This window comes from Dicentrarchus labrax, unplaced genomic scaffold (genome assembly GCF_905237075.1).
Source record: "Dicentrarchus labrax unplaced genomic scaffold, dlabrax2021, whole genome shotgun sequence".
NCBI lineage: Eukaryota > Metazoa > Chordata > Actinopteri > Moronidae > Dicentrarchus > Dicentrarchus labrax.
The window spans coordinates 5,353,766-5,372,165 of NW_026136702.1; the positions used below are offsets into that span (position 1 = coordinate 5,353,766).

An 18,400-nucleotide genomic window follows, 5' to 3' on the forward strand; every position below is an offset into this window, starting at 1 on the left:
GTCATACAGAGATACAATTGGTACAGGCTGTCTGACTGATACCAAAGATGATGGGAGATGATAGATTTTTATTGTTATTCTCCACAGATTGACTATGAAGTCATCAGGGGGGAGGTAAAGGAGATGGAGAACCAGGCTTCTCGGCTGGAGGAGCTGTGCCCAGAAAGAGTGCACGTACTCGGGGCAAAGATCCAGGCCACGCTGCAGGGCTGGGCCGAGCTGGGGAAGAGTGTGACGGAGAACAAATCACGTCTGCAGGAGTTTATGCAGCTCCAGGACTTCTTCAGGAGCTACCTCGCGATGATGTAAGCGGGGCGTGGGGATGTTGTGACCCCTTCTTGGGCCAGACGTTCTTTCGTAATCCTCTGTGTGAGAACATCTGCCCATTACAATATCTTTTCAAGGAAAAGAACAGGATGTTCTCGTTGTCAAGCACTGGTCCCTGGCGAAATGTATAATTTAAGATGTGCTGACGAGGTCAGCGCGAGTTTCCTGGGCCGAGTGTGACAAGGCGATGAATGTCTGTCCTATCAGGGAGTCTGGTCATTCTCATGTTTTTTCAAATGTATGGCTTTTCTCACAGCCCTGTTTCTTGTCTCCTCTACCACCTCCTACTACCCCACCCCTGCTCCTCCAAATAGCTCATGGACAGAAGACACCAGGTCTTGTATTTTCTCCGCTACCGCCTTGCATCTTGGGAAAGATGGTCAGAAGCCACTGGCTGCAGAGCTGGACATGCAGATTGAGCAAAAGTTTGAGGAGTTTGATGAGCTGGTGGCCACGGGGAGGAACCTTTTAGACAAAGAACACCACCTCACGCAGATGGTGAGCAGGGATACAAGCTTGTGACTCACTGCCATCCGTGAATATTTTGTTGGTTGTAGGTTTTTTTTCCACTTCTTGTACAAACCCTGAGTAATGTCTTGCAGGTAAGAGAGCGCATGGAGGAGCTGAGGAGTATGCTTGGGTGGATCTTGGTGCACTGGAGAGCCCAGAAACAACAGTGGCTTCACAAGACAAGCAGACAGGAGCTGGCACAAGATAACATTTATTCAGAAGCTACAATGTGCTCTCCGTTAACAGAGGTAAATGAGCAGAGAGGCGTTTATTATAGGGACAGACTTGAGTCCATTGGGAAATTCTTGAAAATCATAAAATGTCATATTTGAGATATAAATATATCTATTTATTTCTTGGATATTTAAAAAAAAAATCCTAAACAAAAATACACCGGAAGTAGCACTGAAGATTTTGGCACTGTGCAGCCTAAATAATAAATCATAATAATCTAAATAAACATAATCATGAATCATAAAATTGCAACAATCAAGTGGGAAAAGCAATGCTAGCACCATGCCTAACGTATGTTTCCTGATATTGGAAATAAGTTTAAAACAAATCAGAACAATACAGATTGAATACTTATTTATGAATGTGAATATTTGTTGATTTTTTCATCTCATGGCTTTCTACATAGAGTTTAGCTCCTGAGCTAGAGGCCTATCAGTCCCATCAGTCCCCAGTCGTCACCTCAGATGAAGACAAATTAAAGGCAGCAGGAGGCAGCCGACCTTCATCCCTGCCGCTCGGACAGGCTGAGCAGCAGGAGGAGAAGCAATTCGAGGATGGTTATGAGGTCATGAACAGCATCGGACCACGGGGCGGCGAGGCCACCTCCTCAGAGTCTCCCAAACCCTCTATTGTGGTCCTCAAAGAGCCCAGCAGCCCCGCTTTAGGGGGCACGGTCAACCTCATTCTTAGCTTTGGTAACACAGGGGACAGCCAGGTTGAGGTGCTTGACCCACCTGCTAGGACGGACGAGGTAGTGGACAAGACCTCTGAGCCTGTCCACAGGGTGAGAAATATACTCATCACTTCACACTAGAAGTCACCAAACACCATTATTGGATGCCACTATTGAATGATATGTTCTTGAAAGTCAGTGCAGTAACACTCATTCTCTGTAATGACACTGCATGGGATCTCCCTGCTGGACTATCTGCTGCTGTTCATTCCTCCCTCTCCTTTTGCCTTCATATCTTCCTTTTTCCCTGTTCTCTCCCTCAGCCCACTGTGCCTCAATCCTCTGCCTGTAAAAACTTTTGGAGGCGCTGCCAGGGGCTTTTGGAAAATACTTTGGGTAGTTTAAAGCGAAAGAGAAAGATTTATCGGCAGAGTGCAAACGAGGTAAATTGCGCGGTGTGAATTGGCGCTGCATGCTGCGTCTCAAAGTGTGCTAGGACTGCATGCTGTGTGTAGTTGTTTTCTGGGGGCAGCATGCTCTACTAACCCCTGTTACAAGGTCCACCCGGTCTGCAGCTTCCCCGTGTTATTGCCATGTCTGTAAGCCAGGCGTAAGAGTAAAGGGGAACAATGTAAGCGCTATCATATTTGCACTCACACCATCCCCATGACTTTCCCTGTGGCTGTAAATTTACAGTTAATGTGAGAAAAGAGAGAAAAGACAACAAACCATTTTAATGTCAAAAGTCACAATTTCCTACTTAGCTGCAGTCATAAATGCAAATCCAAAACCACATAAATTCTGTTTTTTAGGGAAGTACATTCTGTCGTGATTTTTAATGAGAATGGAAAAGAGAGGTGCTATTCTAACTGTAAAATATAAACGTAATGAAAGAGATACAGTGATGTATCTGATCTCCAATTAGTGAACACAAATCTTTTCTGAAATATATTATCTTTATTTTTTAACTGTCATCAGTTTGTTACTAGTTACCATAATGCATACAATGAATTTATACCAAATTTATACCAATATGTTATTTAAGTTCTAGTAAAACTGTCTGTAAAACGTTTTTGAGTTGTTTCATTTTCTTAAAATGAAAGTGGCTTGATCTGGATGCAACTGGATCACACTTTGCATTCAAGGGCAATTTATTTAAAAAAAAGGCTGTGAATTATCTTTGCAGTATTTATATTTAAAGGAGACCTGTAACCCGTTGTACCTTCCAGGCTTAGAAACAAGGAATTATCTAAGTAAGCTTGAAGCACTGAAAACAAATGAGTATACTGGTATTTTAGATTTGCTAGAGGGAATGTGAATCCATCTTTGCAACAATCTGTCAGTGAGTGAGTGATTTTGCTCTTTCAGCTTGTCTTGTGTAAATTCAGATAAATGGTTAAATTCCCAGCAGAATAGGAGACAGTGAATCAGTATGTTTAGAATCCAACTTTCCTCCGACATTAAAACCTTTCAATGGATCGCAACTTCTTCAATGAGCCAGGATTTAAACCTGGAAAGCACTGATGACAGAGACAGAATGGGGGTGACGAGTAGGAGAAGCACACAGTCTTCTCCCTGCTGTGGCTGTTGACAGAAACTCTCTCTTCTCCTTCTGTCATTTCACCAAGAGCCTGATGTAAACCTGGTCTTGCTTGGCTCTCAGTGGCTGTGCCGCAATTGTGTAAAATAAGTGACCTCACCCTCACTTCCTATGAAACCTGTGCTCCAAAATGGCTCCCAGCAGGAGTACGTCCCAGACTCCAATACAGGCACAGTCATTAGACAGGGAACTGGTGCTGAACTTTCAAGGAAGGCCCCCAGACTGCACACCATGATTTATAGTCTGGGGCTTCCACAGAAACAAGGGATTAGTCACAGAGTTGAAAGGTCAAGCCATTACAGCTGCATATGACGGCATGTGCAGCCACATATGATTTTGATTAAGTCCTGCAAGTGTGCAATTGCAATCATATCAATGTTCTTTTGTCCTTTCATCGCATTTTTTTGTCTTTGGTCCATTTTTTTTTACACATTTGCATCGCTTTGTGAGGCTTGTACATTCCTGAATCCATTGTTTTCACGGATGTGTGGGATGTAGAGGAAAAGTAGCTGATTGTGTTTGTAAGTTTCATCATTCATCAAGTCATCATTCATCTGTAACACATAAAACGGGTCTTGTTCTCAAAGAGGGCTGCAGGTCTCCAGTCTGCAGCACGCATGAGTCTCTCTGGGGTTATAACCATTTGCGAAAAAGTATTTACTCTCTTAATGAGCTGTCCTTATATACTTTTCTTTTTTTTTTAGGTAAGTACCTATTTGCATGTCAAGGATAACAACTTGGCTGTGGCCCCTGTGTATGAGAGTATCACCCTGCCCCGCCAAAAGAGCCGCTCTGCAGCCTCAGCCTCCCCTACCTTCTTGCCATCCTCCTCCACCTCACCGTCATCCTCAGCATCTGCATCTCAGATGGCTAATGTTACCTTCCATCCCCTAACGGGGAGCGGCGGCAGCAGCTCCATCTTCAGCAGCCTTAAGAGAATGGGAAAGAAGAGAAAGAGGAAGAGAGATGCTCGCAGACACACTATCCAGAAAATCATGGGGGTGGAGGAGCAAACAGAGGGAATGCCTCAGTACGCCTGCGAGACGATCACATACGACACACATACGTGGCCGCTGAAGGAAGGCAGAAGGAAGAAGAGCTCATCAAAGAGCGGGGATGGAGTAGAAGCTATGGCCTATATGAAGAATCCTTTGCTGAAGGACATAGATACAGAATGCTCAGGGGAATACAGCATCATTCCATATGCAGTATCAGAGGGGCCAACCACTTTGCCTGCGGCAAATCACGTGAGAAGCCACTGCAGGTTTCTCTCTTTGGGCTCTGTACTGAGCTTCGACCTACCTAAGGACATGACTCTCATCCCCAGCATTCAGGACATCATTACCATCGCCCCTCCAGAGTCCAAAAAAGGAGCTGGGACTGATCCGGACCCCCTCTCCCAGAGACACACAGCCCTGAGCTCTTTCAAACAGACTCGACCCGCTCCTGCCGCCACATGCAGTTCAGCAGATATCAGCTTTTCTGAAACACAAACTTCGGTGGTTGTTGTGAAAGATGTGCCTAATGTGGACAAGAGCTTCCAACCACCTCATATTTCCCCAGAATTAGATGAGGATCAGACTGTACCATGTAATGACCTATCTAAAACCCAGTTTGGTCTGCATGAGGATGCAGAGCAGGAGTGGGACAAAATGTCATCAGAGGATAAAACCGGTACTGCTGAAAGGGTTGGGACCAGCCAGAGTTCCCAGCTCCCTATTTATGTGAACCAAGCCCAAAGTACAGCTGAACATAAACACGGCTGCCCCAGTGTCCATACTCTTATTCGAGACTTAAATGGACACCAGTACCATAGAAGTGCAAGACCCCAGAGTGTGCATGAAGAGAGTCCTGCACTTCAGTGTCTGAGCCAAGCCTCTCACATGGTGGTGAATCTGAAGTCAACAGTGAGTGTGAGTGTTCGCCAGGACTCGGTAGACTCTGGAATCTCCACCTCCAGCAGTATCAAGCTTTGCACCGATGCTCCATGCCCAGATAACCCACAGCCCAAGGGAGTGGTGGGGAGGCTCATGTCTCTTGAGGTGGGAGGTATAGACTGTATTAAAACGAGGGAGAACGCTGTAACATCATCAGGTCCATCGACAGACTCAGCAGAGATAGAAACAGAGCCCGTCCACCTCGACCACCAGCAGTTTGAGGAGGAAGAAGAAGAACTGGAGGACATCTGGAACCAGACTACCAACTACAGACAGAGCATCTGCTCAGACATCATGTACCAGCCCAACCAGGAAGAGTCTGACCCCTCCGACCAATCCAGAGAGCCCCGTTCCCGCTCACCTTCCCCCAAGACCCCGGCTGTGCTCTACAGAAACCTGGCCACAGCCTCAGCACCCAACCTCCTCGTGGCCGAGTTTAGACTGCCCCCCTACGTTCAGAGCTTGCTGGGTTACGACAAGGAGCAGAGTCCCAAAGGTCCCCAACCTCCACTGGCCATAGGAGACAGGAGGTCCTGGGCGGCCTTTCCTAACAGAGAACCAGCCAGCAAGGCCTCAGTGACAGTGAACGAGACGGCGTCTGATCCAGTGAAGCTGCCAGATGTAGGGGACAATCAGAGATATGTTTATCAATACAGGGAGGACGAGGAGGAGGAAGAGGGGGTGGAGGAGGCAAAGGTGGGGGAGGAGGTGGATGAGCACACAGGTTGTATGAAGGTGAGGTCAGAGTTTGATATACTGTTACATCAGAACCTATGAGACTGCATCAGCTCACCCAAATTACCTAAAAATAAAAATAAATCTCACTTTCTTACTGGTATGTAGGCATGGGGGTAGTTTGGGTTTTATTTACACAGGTTTTGAGATTTCTTCTTCTACTGCAGTGTAATGGAAGCGATTAGAATTTTGTTTGTGATGCTCACAGCATTGACAGTTTCTATAAAGGGGTTGATGCTGTGTTATGTGTGTTACAGAGTACCCGAGACACTGTCTAAAATGTATTTTTTCATTGCTGTAAGCACCACAAACTTCTCCACTACTCATTGTAATTGGATGGCGGCAGAAATCCTTAAAGTATCTAAAACCTGAGCAAATGAAGCCAAAACTATCAGCATGTCTAGATAACACCAGAGCAAGAGAAAGTTAGCAACTAAATGGTTTTATGTAATTTGGGTGAACTGAAACTTTAACACACCCTGCCTCATTTATTACAATTCTATTCAGTGCAATAGTAATACATTTAAATGTTTATACAATATCAACAAGTATTCCAATTATCATATGTATATAATGAATACAGTCATTTTGCCCCTGTATTTGGGGTCAGTAGCTGTTATGGTGTTGATATTAAAGGCAACACAACTGCATGAGCAGCTTATGTTTTGTCATCAGTGATGACTGTGGAATCTTATCTTTCTGAACAGGACCAGTCAATGAGTCTATTGTCAGTTCACATGGGTTTGGATGGCGTCTGTCAGCAAAGAAAAGCCTCTCAAAGCCTGGACAACATGGAGAAGCAGGAAGGATCAGTGGCCACAGGAGGGCGCTGTATCACCCTGGTAAGAGTGACTGCAATCTATTAAGCTCATTGTCTATTAGAAATATGGCTAATATAGTTTTTCTAGGAGTTTGTCTAAATTTTTGTGTTAATTTTAAACCCTCTCAGAGCGGAAAGCCTGAGCTGCAGTCTATGGAGGGAACACTTGAGAGGAAGCACAAGCTGCAGCTAGGAGGAAAGAAGGTAAGACAGGCTCCATTCAATGTTAAAGCCACCATGGTCAGCAAATGTAAAGGCCCACAGTCAGCAGCTCACGCTCTTATCTTATTTTCACAGGCAGCCTCCCGAGGCTGGAACTCCTACCATGCTGTCCTATATCGACACACCTTGTGCTTCTACCAGGATAGAAAGGATACACTGAGGGTAAGCAGAAAAATTGCAACAAAAAGAGCCTGGGAGAACCGAACTGATAAATAATTGAACTGGTTAGTTTGAAGTCAGTGATGATCAATATGTGCTGTGCTGCAGAGCTCTGCATGTGGCCTGCCGCTGAACCTCATGGGAGCTGAGTGTTCACCTGCAACAGAGTACACCAAGAAACCCAACTGCTTTCGACTACAGTAAGACTTCAATACCCATTAAACCACAGGGATACTGTTTTATAGATTATACACATTTAAAAGCAATGATAGATGTTTTTTTGACCATTCTGGCATGTGGGGTTGTAATAGTTGTCTTCTCTGGCCCTCAGGCTCCGTGATGGATCTGAATATCTGCTCAATGCCTGCTCACGCTTTATGATGAAGAAATGGATGATGAAAATACAGGCAAACACAGGTAGACATTTTCATTTCTGAGCTAATGCGTGCTAATTCTGAACTGCTGTGAAAATGATATGATTCATTTAAATGTTTTTCTTCTTCCAAAAAGGTCAGAGTGAGTCATTATCAAGTGTCCCAGTTGATCAGGACTTCCCGATTTCCATGTAAGATATGACAATTTAACATCCTCCAACTCTTGAGTCTAAATGCTTCTGATCATAACAATAATGTAATAATGTTTTCCTCCCACCTTCCAGAAAGCCTCTCTGTCCTGGTTGTCATGGTCTTGCCAAATGCCACTGCTCCTCCCGACATGATGTCACCTCTACGTTCCCCAGGCGCAAACCGCCGGGCACCACCCACACCAAAGGGATTGTTGTCCTCACCAGAGAGTTCACTCACATGCCACAGAGTCATTTAAGGAGTGTGGATGAGCAGTCGACCGTCTCATCCTCAGATGGAGGCGGCTGCGGTAAGGCCTTCTGCTGTGGAGACAAAAGCTATATTTACCCGTAGAGGGTTTACTGATTGTACATCTGCTCCACATTCACACTTAACGGAAGCAACATGAGCTCCACCCTCCATTGTTGGCTACTGAATATCCCCACTGGGCTGCTGGTGGTTAGAGGATGCACTCCTCTATGGTAGTTATTGATTGAACAGGATTTTTATTCGTTTTCCCAACAATGATTTTTGTCAACCAACTTACTTGCTTCTTTACCCTTGAGGGTACTGCTGAGTTCCAAAAGGAATCCAGGATTTAATTTACCTTAGTAGTGTCTCTGATTGCTATGATAAGTGCTCTAACCACCGAAGAGAACAGTGAATGGCTGTTGCAGGTGTAGTGTGTACCACTAGGGGGAGCTAATGTATCATCTTACCACATATTAGACAACTGGAGTATTGCAGGACTCCACAGAGGCAGCTCCTCTGTTATTGCAGTAAATGTTTTACTTTTCGTTGCTCAGCTCTTCTGTTCCTCATTTCTGCATTTTAATCCTTTTTTTTGTCCCTCTCTAGATGATGATGAAGGCAGTTTAAAGAAGACAATGACTCACAGACTGTCTGGTGCATCCAGCATCAATACCTCCTCCTCCCCTCACTCCTCTGTATCCAGCGGCCACGACTGGCTCAGCAACAAGCGTCGCTCCCACTCCTTCACATCAGGTTACTTTGCAGTATTTAACCTCTATTAACACAATGATCTATAATGTGTGAACCACAAACAGCTGTTTCTTTGTTTCCTAATGTTCTCCCCACTGTTTTTTTTTTTTCTTTCTTTTTTCTCTCAGCAACCTTTCAGAAGATCAAACCCATGTTGCACACCCCTGGAGGTGGAGGCCTGGAAAGAGGCTCCAATTACTGCGTGACTCTTGTAGTTGGAGACAAGTCGTCCGACAGTCCATCCGCAAGCAGAAGCTCGGAACCCCCACTGCTGGCCTTAGCTGGATGGCAGCAGGACACATATCAGGACTCTGCTCTGAGGAGCTACGCCAGCCTGCCACGGCCACGCAATAAGTCCGTCTTCAAAAAGTTCTTCGGAAAAAGGGACCTCTGAGGGTTTTTTTTTTACGATTTTACCAATAAAGGGGTTTTTCAAATATTTTCTAATGTGCAGTGCACATATTTTTTGAAAAGCAAAAAAAGAACGCTACTACTGACTATATTTATGATCGGAAGAGCTACCACGGTTTTATTTTTGATGTGTCTTATATAAATCACTTCATGGACTGAAAAGTCAATTTTTTTAGTGTTTATATTGTTCTTTTTCTTGTCAAGTGAAAGGAACAATACTGCGTGGGTGTGCACTGTGTAGTTGTAGATTTGATACATTGAAAAACACATTTTCTCACCAGTCTTACCAGTATTTCTTATTTCCTTTTGTATTTTTTTGGATTGTTGTGTTTTTGGTTTAACGGTTGGTGTAAAGTAAACCCACCTGCTCAATGGACAAACCAACTTTAGAGAATGATAACAGTGATGACTCAGCTATGACCAAGTATTAACAATATATTGAACTCGTGACACTTACTGTACCAGATCATTACAGCTCCCCTCCTTCACATGTACAGTGTGTGGTGCACCAAAACATTTTCTTATACTAAAATCAGCAGTTTGATACTGCTCGAGCTTGTCTGGTATTTACACTTTTTGAATACTAATTGTAGCAAAGACTATTCATAATAAAACATTAAAAACCAATGTTTTGCTTCAGTTGCGATTAATGGATGAAGATATTTATTTTTAATACAGTTGTGGTGAAAATATTATTCAACCTTTGTTGTCATCTCTGGAGGCTATGAAAGGAAAGGGGATTAGATGAATAGAGAGAGATTAAAGGCCAGGCCAGGCTAGGGACATCTTCACATCATTAGCCTTATTTTTGCATATTAAAAACCTGCCACCATTGAACGACGGGATTCAAACAAATCCATAATCAACATTTCATGTATGCTGAGGAACCAAGCATTCTCTGCACACATTATAGCTGCATAATTAGGCATATGCATAAAGAGTTTGCAAAATGCTGTTTAGCATTACAGAATATTCAGTGATTCCCGACAAGATCTCTGAGGGACAGATTAGTTACCACAGAGATGAAAAGAAATAGGTCACTTGGTGTACATTTATTTTTTGGGGGAAGATTTGGAATACACGAACAATCAAATAAGGCTAAATTCTCTTAAGAACATTTGAGTGTGCGTGCTTATTTGAAGTTTAAAGCAGGTGAAGTGTCAGCTGAAGTTTAAGCACAGTCTGGGTTTGAAATGCACTGAAGTGTAAGAGCCAAAAATAGCTGAAATCAGCTGAGGTGTATTTGCTGAAAGCATTAAAAATTTCAAGTTTAAGCCCTGTATGCAATTTGTATATGAGCGCTGAAAGTAGCTGAATTGTCAGTTGAAGTGAACGTGCCATGCAACACACCTTCAGATCGCACTATACACACACTGATCTGCACAACTGTCAGTGCAAGGTACACACTTTAGTAGAGTAGCACTATCACAAATGTATAAATTCCAAAAGCAAAGGAAGAAGAAGCATTGAGTTTTGGCACAACCACTGCACCACCTTTCAGTTCATATAGCACTGCCAAAAGTCACAGTGTGGGCTTGGCATGTATATACGCGTACACACATGCACAGAGCAGCTACAGTAGTGTATGGAATGGAAACAACTCGCACAGCTCTGCGTTTGTGGTGAAAATTTGTCAAAAGCATCCAGCAGAGGCATTAATCATGGCAGGTCAGCAATCTGTGAATCATTATTGAGACTTTATAGAGCTGAAGGCTGTGTGACTCAACCTCACAGTACTGTAAAATGTACCGCACATTTGTTTAGTTCATATACAAAATCCCAGTATAAGTCTTGTCCATGAGCCACTGCAATGATCTTTTAGTGTACTTTGTGCAAGACAAGTTAATAATCCACAATGACATCCAGGAAAAAAATGACAAATTCACATAGCTGCTGCATGCACATATGGCACCTATTTTCTTGACATGCGTGGACTACAAACATTTGGGTTTTCCCCTCCACAATAAAGACAGTTTTTGTGTGTTTTTCCTCTCTGTCAAGTTTGGAATGACAGCCACATCCTTTGCGGCCCACAGGGACGCAGCAATACCTCATCGATTGATCACCATGCTCCCGATCTTTGTGTCCTCTCTGTGCCCTCTGACCTCCACATCATCTGCTGACAGCTCCCACTGCTTCCTTCACAGCTCTGGGGGATTCAGCCCCTTCCCTTGCAGAGACAGCGAAGCACTCACTCTGCTTGTGTGTCACCACAATATGGAGGCTTCCCCTCCGAGTGTGTGATTATACGGCTGGGCGATGGATACGTACACCACACAACCCAACAACACCCACGTACTGCTCCACACTTTGGTTGTTGCATTTCCCGTCTAACCACTAATAACAGCCAACATGACACACGGTATCCTCCCAAAGGTGAGGTAAAGTCCAGGTTTTGTTTATGCAGTCAGGTGAGAAGAGTGACTCAGAAGGGTTACCACAGTCATTCAAAAGGATCCGGAGATCACAAGAAACCATCAAGGTACTGTAACAGGAGAGGAATGTCTTCGGGCCTTGACCCCTCCCCTGCTATTGGTCCTTGTGTCACTGGAAGTATACCTGGCTCTTTACACATCACAGATTTGTAGAGTGATATGTTAATGGCTGCTCTTTGTTTTTATAGTTGAGCCATAAGATCAAAATAAGTTTACATTGGTGCCAGTATTTTTGAAAAATAACAAATGCTACTCATTTTATGAATAATAGAGAATTTATTTTCATTCCTGTGCTTCTTTAAGCTTTGATCCTCAGGCTCAAAAGGTGGGCTCGCAGAGGGGTGTGCTAGTGGGCTGGACACAGGCTTTGACACCCAACACTGTCTGCCTCCATAGCCCTGGGGAGCCCGTGAAAGTGATGTAATGGGGAGAGTGGTTTAGGAATCATCGGTGGTGGGCAGCAGGGTGGAACAGTGGTTAGGAACCCAGATCAAATGGCCTCATTTCCACAACCTTCAGCTCCCATTTGACATTAACTGCCCACCTGTCAAGACCTTAGTTATGCCCATTAGCACAATGATGTGAATTAAAGCTCAATTATAGCTTTCTGGGAATGTCTGAAATCACATTGCCTGTGGGCCATCCAAAGCCTTGTGGCAGAAAACTGTGAGAACTCACATACCCAGTACATGCTGAGAAATTATTTTGATTTAAGGGAGTATTGCTAAGTGCTTACCATGTGCAGGCTTTGGCACTGAGAAGTCTGACATCACAGATGCTAAGAAGCTTTAGCTCCACATCTTTCAGTAAATCGTGCCATCATCTTGGGAAATAAACAGTGAATTTGAAGTCCGGCTTTGGGAAAGCTGGAGCAGGCTTTTGTGTATCTCCCTCATGGTCTTTGAACAATATGTCAGATTTTCATCAGCTGTGTTTGGCATTTTGGCCAAGGGCTTCTCGGACAATATATCATAATATGTGCGCCCTCTGCAGCTGTCATTGTGCCTCCTGGGCTGGTACCACAAAGTGCAATAACTGGAGAGAAATTTCCTCATCTAAGCAGCAGCTCCCCACCATTCACCCCACTCCCCCTCCCTCCCACCAGCAAGCTCCCTTTTGTCCTGGATTGTTGGTAAGCTCCTTGCATTTCTGTGTCCTCCATGTGTGGAGGGATAAAGGGTACAGGGTGCCACATAGACATCTGTCCCACAGATACGGTGCGAATGCATCTGTGCGATATGGATATTAATTCACTTCATATTCATTCAAGCTATTCTATATGGCTTTTCACACAACACCCCTCCTGCTTAGGACGCATCAATACATTCAAGTCCCCTGACAGTGTATCCAATTGTTACAGTCGCACCATTGTTATGTATGAACAAACCCATGGTATTTACAATGTAAAATAGCATGATGGCTACATGTCTGGACAATGTTAGCATAAAGTATAGGTTTGGAGTATGGAAATCTTCTTCATGGCTTTGAATTCTTTGCTACTTTATCAAATAAAATATTGTTGTTTGTATTTAAAGCATTTATCCAAACTAACTGTTACAACTTCTCTGCTTCACACTCTCGAGGTGTGGTGTTCAGGTTGACTCATGATGTCTTTGTTTGATTTCTATTTTTTATTTTTTTTTCAAATGTTCTGAGCTACTCCACAAAATCACGGCTGTAAATGTTATTCCCATAATAGCACAATATGAACAATATGGTTGCTAATTACATCATAACCCATCAAATGCATCCACAGACACACACACACACCCTTTACTTGGTAAATCTGGCAAGGTTTTTGTCACTGTTACATAATCCATCTGCTACCCTGCTGCAGGGTGCTGAGGATCACCTTCCAATCAGGAGAGCCAACCCCTTCAGCTGTAATGCCTGGCTTGCCCCACCATGGACCATACCATCAAACTCTAATTGCCTGTTAGGCCTGTGCCTACAATAACAATTTAACGTCATATTTCCATGTTAGTTCAAAAATACGACTATTGCAATGTTGACTTTGAAGCCAATTCAGTTACTGTTAGTGCCAGTTGATCCAGAGGTACGTCAGTGGTGGCCACACAACAGATGCTGGCGCAGCAGCATGTCTGACGCAGATCACAGCTGGCAGCTCTTTCTGCAGCCAACCTGACAGGTTACATCAGTTATACAAGCGGTATTAAAAAACAAGCCAAAAATCCTTCCATGTATTTTCACTTTGAAATGACCTGAAGATGCTTTGGTGTTGAAACAAATATCTTTGCCAGAGGGTTTCTATTAAAAGCCTTGATACAACTGCCAGACTTTGGAGCTCACGCAGAGCTGAGTGAAATTCCACTTGCAGCGAGCCTATGTCTGATCTCAACTATCGAACAAACTCGTGAACCTTGAATGTTCTTGAGCTAATTTATTCTCTAAAAACAAATGCACGTTGGGCAAAAAGTATTAACATGGCGGATTTAATTTGCAGCTGTTTGTTGACAGTCGAATAGAGCTTTACTTTACTTTATATCTGACAACATGTCTCGTTCTAGAGCTGGAAAACCCTTCAGAGATTGACTGGATTTGTAACTGTACCACTGGAATAAATCCTTACATAAATGCACTCTGAACTCGGAAAAATCCTATATTACACTGTTTATCCGTTAACGTAATCTGACCGCAAGATGGATAGAAATACCCAGGATGGAGCATAAAATCCCTGAAACTAACGTGAATCATATTTATTTGTACTGCTGAACATGAAAACAAGATCGAACTTTATCTTAAGTATGAAAACATTTGTAACTGCTCCACAGTTTCTATCTTTAAATATAAGAAATGATTCCCAGAGAAACACACTCTCATTGCTGGAAGACAGTAACTGTTTATTTTTCAATTTCTCTCTTCATGCTAGTGGAAAAATAAACCATGAAAGGATTGGACATAGTTGCCCTGTTAAATACTGATTGATTTTCAATGAGCACATCCACAAGGGAGGCTCACGTAGAAAAGAACTAAAAGAATAAACAGGGGCACTGCTTTGTTTGCACCTTTATATAAAAGAAATGCCATCGTCCTTGTGAGCAAATTAATATGATACACTAATAAATGAGAAATGCCTGCTGGAGTCTCTATTAGACCAACAGTCTAATAAAAAATGAAACAGAGCCGTTTTGAGGACTAGCAGTCTTTGACTCTGAGAGCACGGGGTATTTACACACTAACTGAACAATTCCCCTGCTGTGTTCCATCTCACAATCAATTATTCACCATGCAAACCACTTTAAGGCTGTATGAGAAAAAAAGAAAAAGAAAAGTGTACATAAATACATGCATGTGACATACTAACTCCTTCAGCAGTTCAGTATGCCCTTTAAGTTAGGTCACAACCCTGTTATAGTCTGGCTGTGTGTACTACTATATGCACTTACACAAATAAAACTTGTTGTCAGCACAAAAATACACACAGGCTGCAGGGTTTTCCCCTTTTAGTGGCTCTCAATCTCCATATTAGGTTGTGTGTTTGAGACAATTTTGTAGTGCTGCTAAGATTTCCTGCAGAATGGCATTTCTGTTTTCCTTTGACACCTAAGTGGGAAAAGAAATAAGCATAAAAAAAACATTAATGATTGCAAGTTAGTCGTCTGCACATAATGTCAAATTATACAACCTGAGCTGACAAAGACAAATAACATGAGAACTGTGACAAATGTCCTGTAGGAACTAAGCCTCAGATAATACAATGTCCACTCTGAGACGATTAAACAACATGTTATAAAGACCTTATGTCTGACCTACTGTCTTATAAGTAAAATTACAAATCATATGTTTGCCAGAAATGTTTACACTGCCTCATAACCTTGTTTGATATAATAACTACCCCGGCATAGCGACTATTTTGCATGACAATATCCATAACTGAGTCTTCCGTGATAAATTATTTTGACATTTGAGACCACCCTTTGTTGTTGAATCAGTCACGCATGATTTAGAGTTAATCCGAGAGGGATAATGCAGGGCATGCCCCTTCAGCGTTAGAGAGCAGACTGACTGTCCGCCTAAGACCAAGTGGATACAGTGTAAACAGTCTCCTATAGCTATTGTGAGATTTAAAAGCTCCTAAACTGACCTAAATATCCCCTTTTCTCCCTATAAAGCCGGCTAGTGTTTTTGCTCACCGTGAAGAGCTTGACATCTCTCCTGCTCCGCACCTCTTCCACAAGACCCAGTGGTTTCCCCTTGGGGATGGGGATGGTGCCCAGGATGGTGCAGGAAGAGCTGTCTAAAGTCTGTCTCACTGACCTGATGAACGACTGGCTGAAGAGCTCCATTTTTCCAATCTCGTCAATGACAAACACCTTCCTGCAGCCCCCATCTGCTGACCCCACCTGGAGACGGCGGATGTTAGCATTAAGCGAGAGCACTGTCAATGCATGCACAAATGTATGCTTGGTGTTAATTATGGTTTAGAAATAAAGGGAAACTAGCTCAGTTTAGACATTTATTGATAAAAAATATGAAACCGGTTTCATCGATGGACGTGTGACTTGCCTAACATGTGGGAAAAGCTCATCATCTTAATGGCTCATGTTATGTGAATCCCATTCACTGATAGCATGCCTGCTACAGTGTTTGCATGCTACATGCAATGGGTGATCTGCAGTGATTACAGAGACGCTTTAAGTGAGATGAAAGTGGAGTATGCGCCACATAGGCACAGACACCTTCCTTTACAGCACATGTGCAGGCGTCACTCCAGGCTCACTTTACATGCCGGATTAATCGCGGTCAGTGACAGCCAGACGGCACCACCAACACTAAAAATGTCACTCTGGAATTTATATGTTTGCAAGCTTCCAATTATTCCATCAATTCTGAGAAAATCAAAGGTTTGATGGTTTGTTAAGTGCGGGAGAAAAGGGAGTGTTTAGCTTACTGTGATCTATTGATGAGTTCTAAAAGACATGTGCTGCCTTCTTACATTTCTGAAGAGGGGGAGAGCCAGGTTTTCAAATGAAGGCAAGTCAACCACATACTGCCCGACTGTGTATTCCCGTCTGCCATGAGATGAACCGGGAACGTCTCTGGAAGGTAAAGCAGGACGAAGGTTACTTAAAACAGCACGATAAAAGAGAGTTTGATTTAGAGAGGATGACAACCCTGCTACCTGATTCTGGACAGGTGGCCCCTCTGTCCTGTCACTGTGACTACATCAAAGCCGACTCTCCGGCCTCCCTCTCTGACCTCCTCTGTGTAAAACCCTTCAACTCCCACTCCCGATGACACCAAAGCCTCACAGGCTTTCTGCACCAGGGTGGTTTTGCCCACACCTGTAAGCAAAACAAGAGACTTTGTAAAACAATTGCAATATCACAATTCAAAACTGGGTTGCAGAGACTTACTGTACAATGTTAGGACATGTTTAATCCATGCATTAGTGATGTTGGCATCCTCATTCCTTAATCAGTGCTCTGAAATCTTTTAAATGTATTCAACATTAAACATATGTAATAGGAAGATGGTTAAAAAGAGGTTCAAAATAGTATTTGAATGGAGTTGTTTGTATGAAAGTCTCTTTAATCTGTTTAAGGACTTTAAGGAAAAGCATAAATATATAGTTACCATAAAATGTTACCAATATAATTCGATATTATCAGAACAAAAAATAGCTAAAACGAGCTAACTTTGATAAGAAGCAACGTTAACATTTACTGAGTTAAGACAGCTGACTGACTGGTCTGCATTTACATCGACTTTTACTTCAACAGCAGCGGACACACACATCGGGGTTAGGCGTTACCTGGAGGTCCTGTCAGAAAAACGTGTTTGTACATTTCAGTTTACTCCATTCAACATGCTGCTAACGCTTCCGTACACAGCGAGTCGACGCATGCGCGGTTGCTACTAGACCCCAGAGCTCGACTTAGTGAAAGACTAAAGACTTTTATTGAGTTTTTGTTTATTTAACGAGCAAATTCAACATCAGTGGAAAGGGTCAAACGCTGGTTGAACGGGGTCTGAGAGCGGGCTATGAAAATCACTTACATTGTTTAGTGTGAAGTATTAATTTGCTTTACTTTACTAATTCTACTGTGTACAAATAGTCCAAAGTCATGCAGGATGCAGTCAAGCTGTTCTCACTCCCATTCTTCAAAACTCACATACTTCAATCTGCTTTTAATCTGTGATCTGTCAGCCCTCCCCTTCTATCCTTTTTATTGTTCACCTGTTTTTTATGCTGTTTTTCTTCTCCTATTTATAGTTGTTGTTATAGTAGTTGTTGTTTTACTGATATTGCCGTTCCTGTTTCTGTTATTGTCTTTTGTAAACATTTAAAGTGCCTTTGAGTACCTTTTAAAACGCTATATAAAATAAAAGTAATATTATTATTAGTAGTAGTAGTGTTTCACATTATGTTATTGGACTAGTCGTGCTTATAGTGCATAATGCATGCAGGTGTAGCAGATTGGTTGAGGAACTTGTCTAATGTGTATTTTTGTGTACATATCTGTACAACAATGCTGTTCAATGCTTAATGTAGACTTTTGAAATCTTTGAAAGTATCAGAGCTGTCAGATAAATGTAGAAGAATAAAACACACAGTAGTTCAGTATAATTATAAAGTAGCATACAACTGAAGTACTCAAAAGTACCTTAGAGTTCCACTTAATTACATTACTTGAGTTAATATACTTAATAAGAATATTCATAAAACTGCAAATAACTTAGGTTCAGTTATCCCACTGCAACTGCCAGTTTTAAAATAAACAAAATACTTGTCTCTGCTTTGCTTATC

At 42.7% G+C, this 18,400-nt stretch overlaps 2 protein-coding genes across 7 annotated transcripts in view; one reads left to right on the forward strand and one right to left on the reverse strand.

Moving 5' to 3' along the window:
- LOC127372124 (spectrin beta chain, non-erythrocytic 1) overlaps positions 1 to 9,820 on the forward strand; it is a 28,938-nt gene extending 19,118 nt beyond the window's left edge. For 3 of the 6 annotated variants that reach the window (XM_051415540.1, XM_051415557.1, XM_051415547.1), the window contains exons 20-34: positions 88 to 305; positions 642 to 825; positions 930 to 1,085; positions 1,478 to 1,855; positions 2,068 to 2,187; positions 4,049 to 6,016; positions 6,724 to 6,858; positions 6,966 to 7,040; positions 7,134 to 7,220; positions 7,326 to 7,417; positions 7,549 to 7,634; positions 7,728 to 7,782; positions 7,876 to 8,090; positions 8,639 to 8,785; positions 8,911 to 9,820. In XM_051415540.1, the coding sequence (XP_051271500.1) occupies positions 88 to 305; positions 642 to 825; positions 930 to 1,085; positions 1,478 to 1,855; positions 2,068 to 2,187; positions 4,049 to 6,016; positions 6,724 to 6,858; positions 6,966 to 7,040; positions 7,134 to 7,220; positions 7,326 to 7,417; positions 7,549 to 7,634; positions 7,728 to 7,782; positions 7,876 to 8,090; positions 8,639 to 8,785; positions 8,911 to 9,176 (4,182 nt within the window). In that variant the 3' untranslated portion in view covers positions 9,177 to 9,820. The remainder of the gene's footprint in view (positions 1 to 87; positions 306 to 641; positions 826 to 929; positions 1,086 to 1,477; positions 1,856 to 2,067; positions 2,188 to 4,048; positions 6,017 to 6,723; positions 6,859 to 6,965; positions 7,041 to 7,133; positions 7,221 to 7,325; positions 7,418 to 7,548; positions 7,635 to 7,727; positions 7,783 to 7,875; positions 8,091 to 8,638; positions 8,786 to 8,910) is intronic. The other 3 variants (XM_051415565.1, XM_051415585.1, XM_051415575.1) reach the window with 3 other exon arrangements.
- Positions 9,821 to 14,468: 4,648 nt separating this feature from the next.
- Positions 14,469 to 17,501, reverse strand: ntpcr (nucleoside-triphosphatase, cancer-related). The gene is made up of 5 exons (XM_051415669.1): positions 17,405 to 17,501; positions 16,772 to 16,934; positions 16,586 to 16,688; positions 15,783 to 15,992; positions 14,469 to 15,192 (listed from the first exon to the last, which is right to left on the reverse strand). The coding sequence occupies exons 1-5, from the start codon at positions 17,436 to 17,438 to the stop codon at positions 15,115 to 15,117; spliced, it is 588 nt and encodes a 195-aa protein (XP_051271629.1). The 5' UTR covers positions 17,439 to 17,501; the 3' UTR covers positions 14,469 to 15,114.
- Positions 17,502 to 18,400: the final 899 nt, after the last annotated feature.

Excerpts from the sequence above, each read along its gene's own strand:
- ntpcr (XM_051415669.1), bottom strand. The coding sequence starts at position 17,438 with ATGTACAAACACGTTTTTCTGACAGGACCTCCAG. Across the intron at positions 16,689-16,771 it reads GGCCACCTGTCCAGAATCAG|AGACGTTCCCGGTTCATCTC; the intron begins GTAGCAGGGTTG and ends TTTACCTTCCAG. Across the intron at positions 15,193-15,782 it reads GAGATGTCAAGCTCTTCACG|GTGTCAAAGGAAAACAGAAA; the intron begins GTGAGCAAAAAC and ends TTTCCCACTTAG.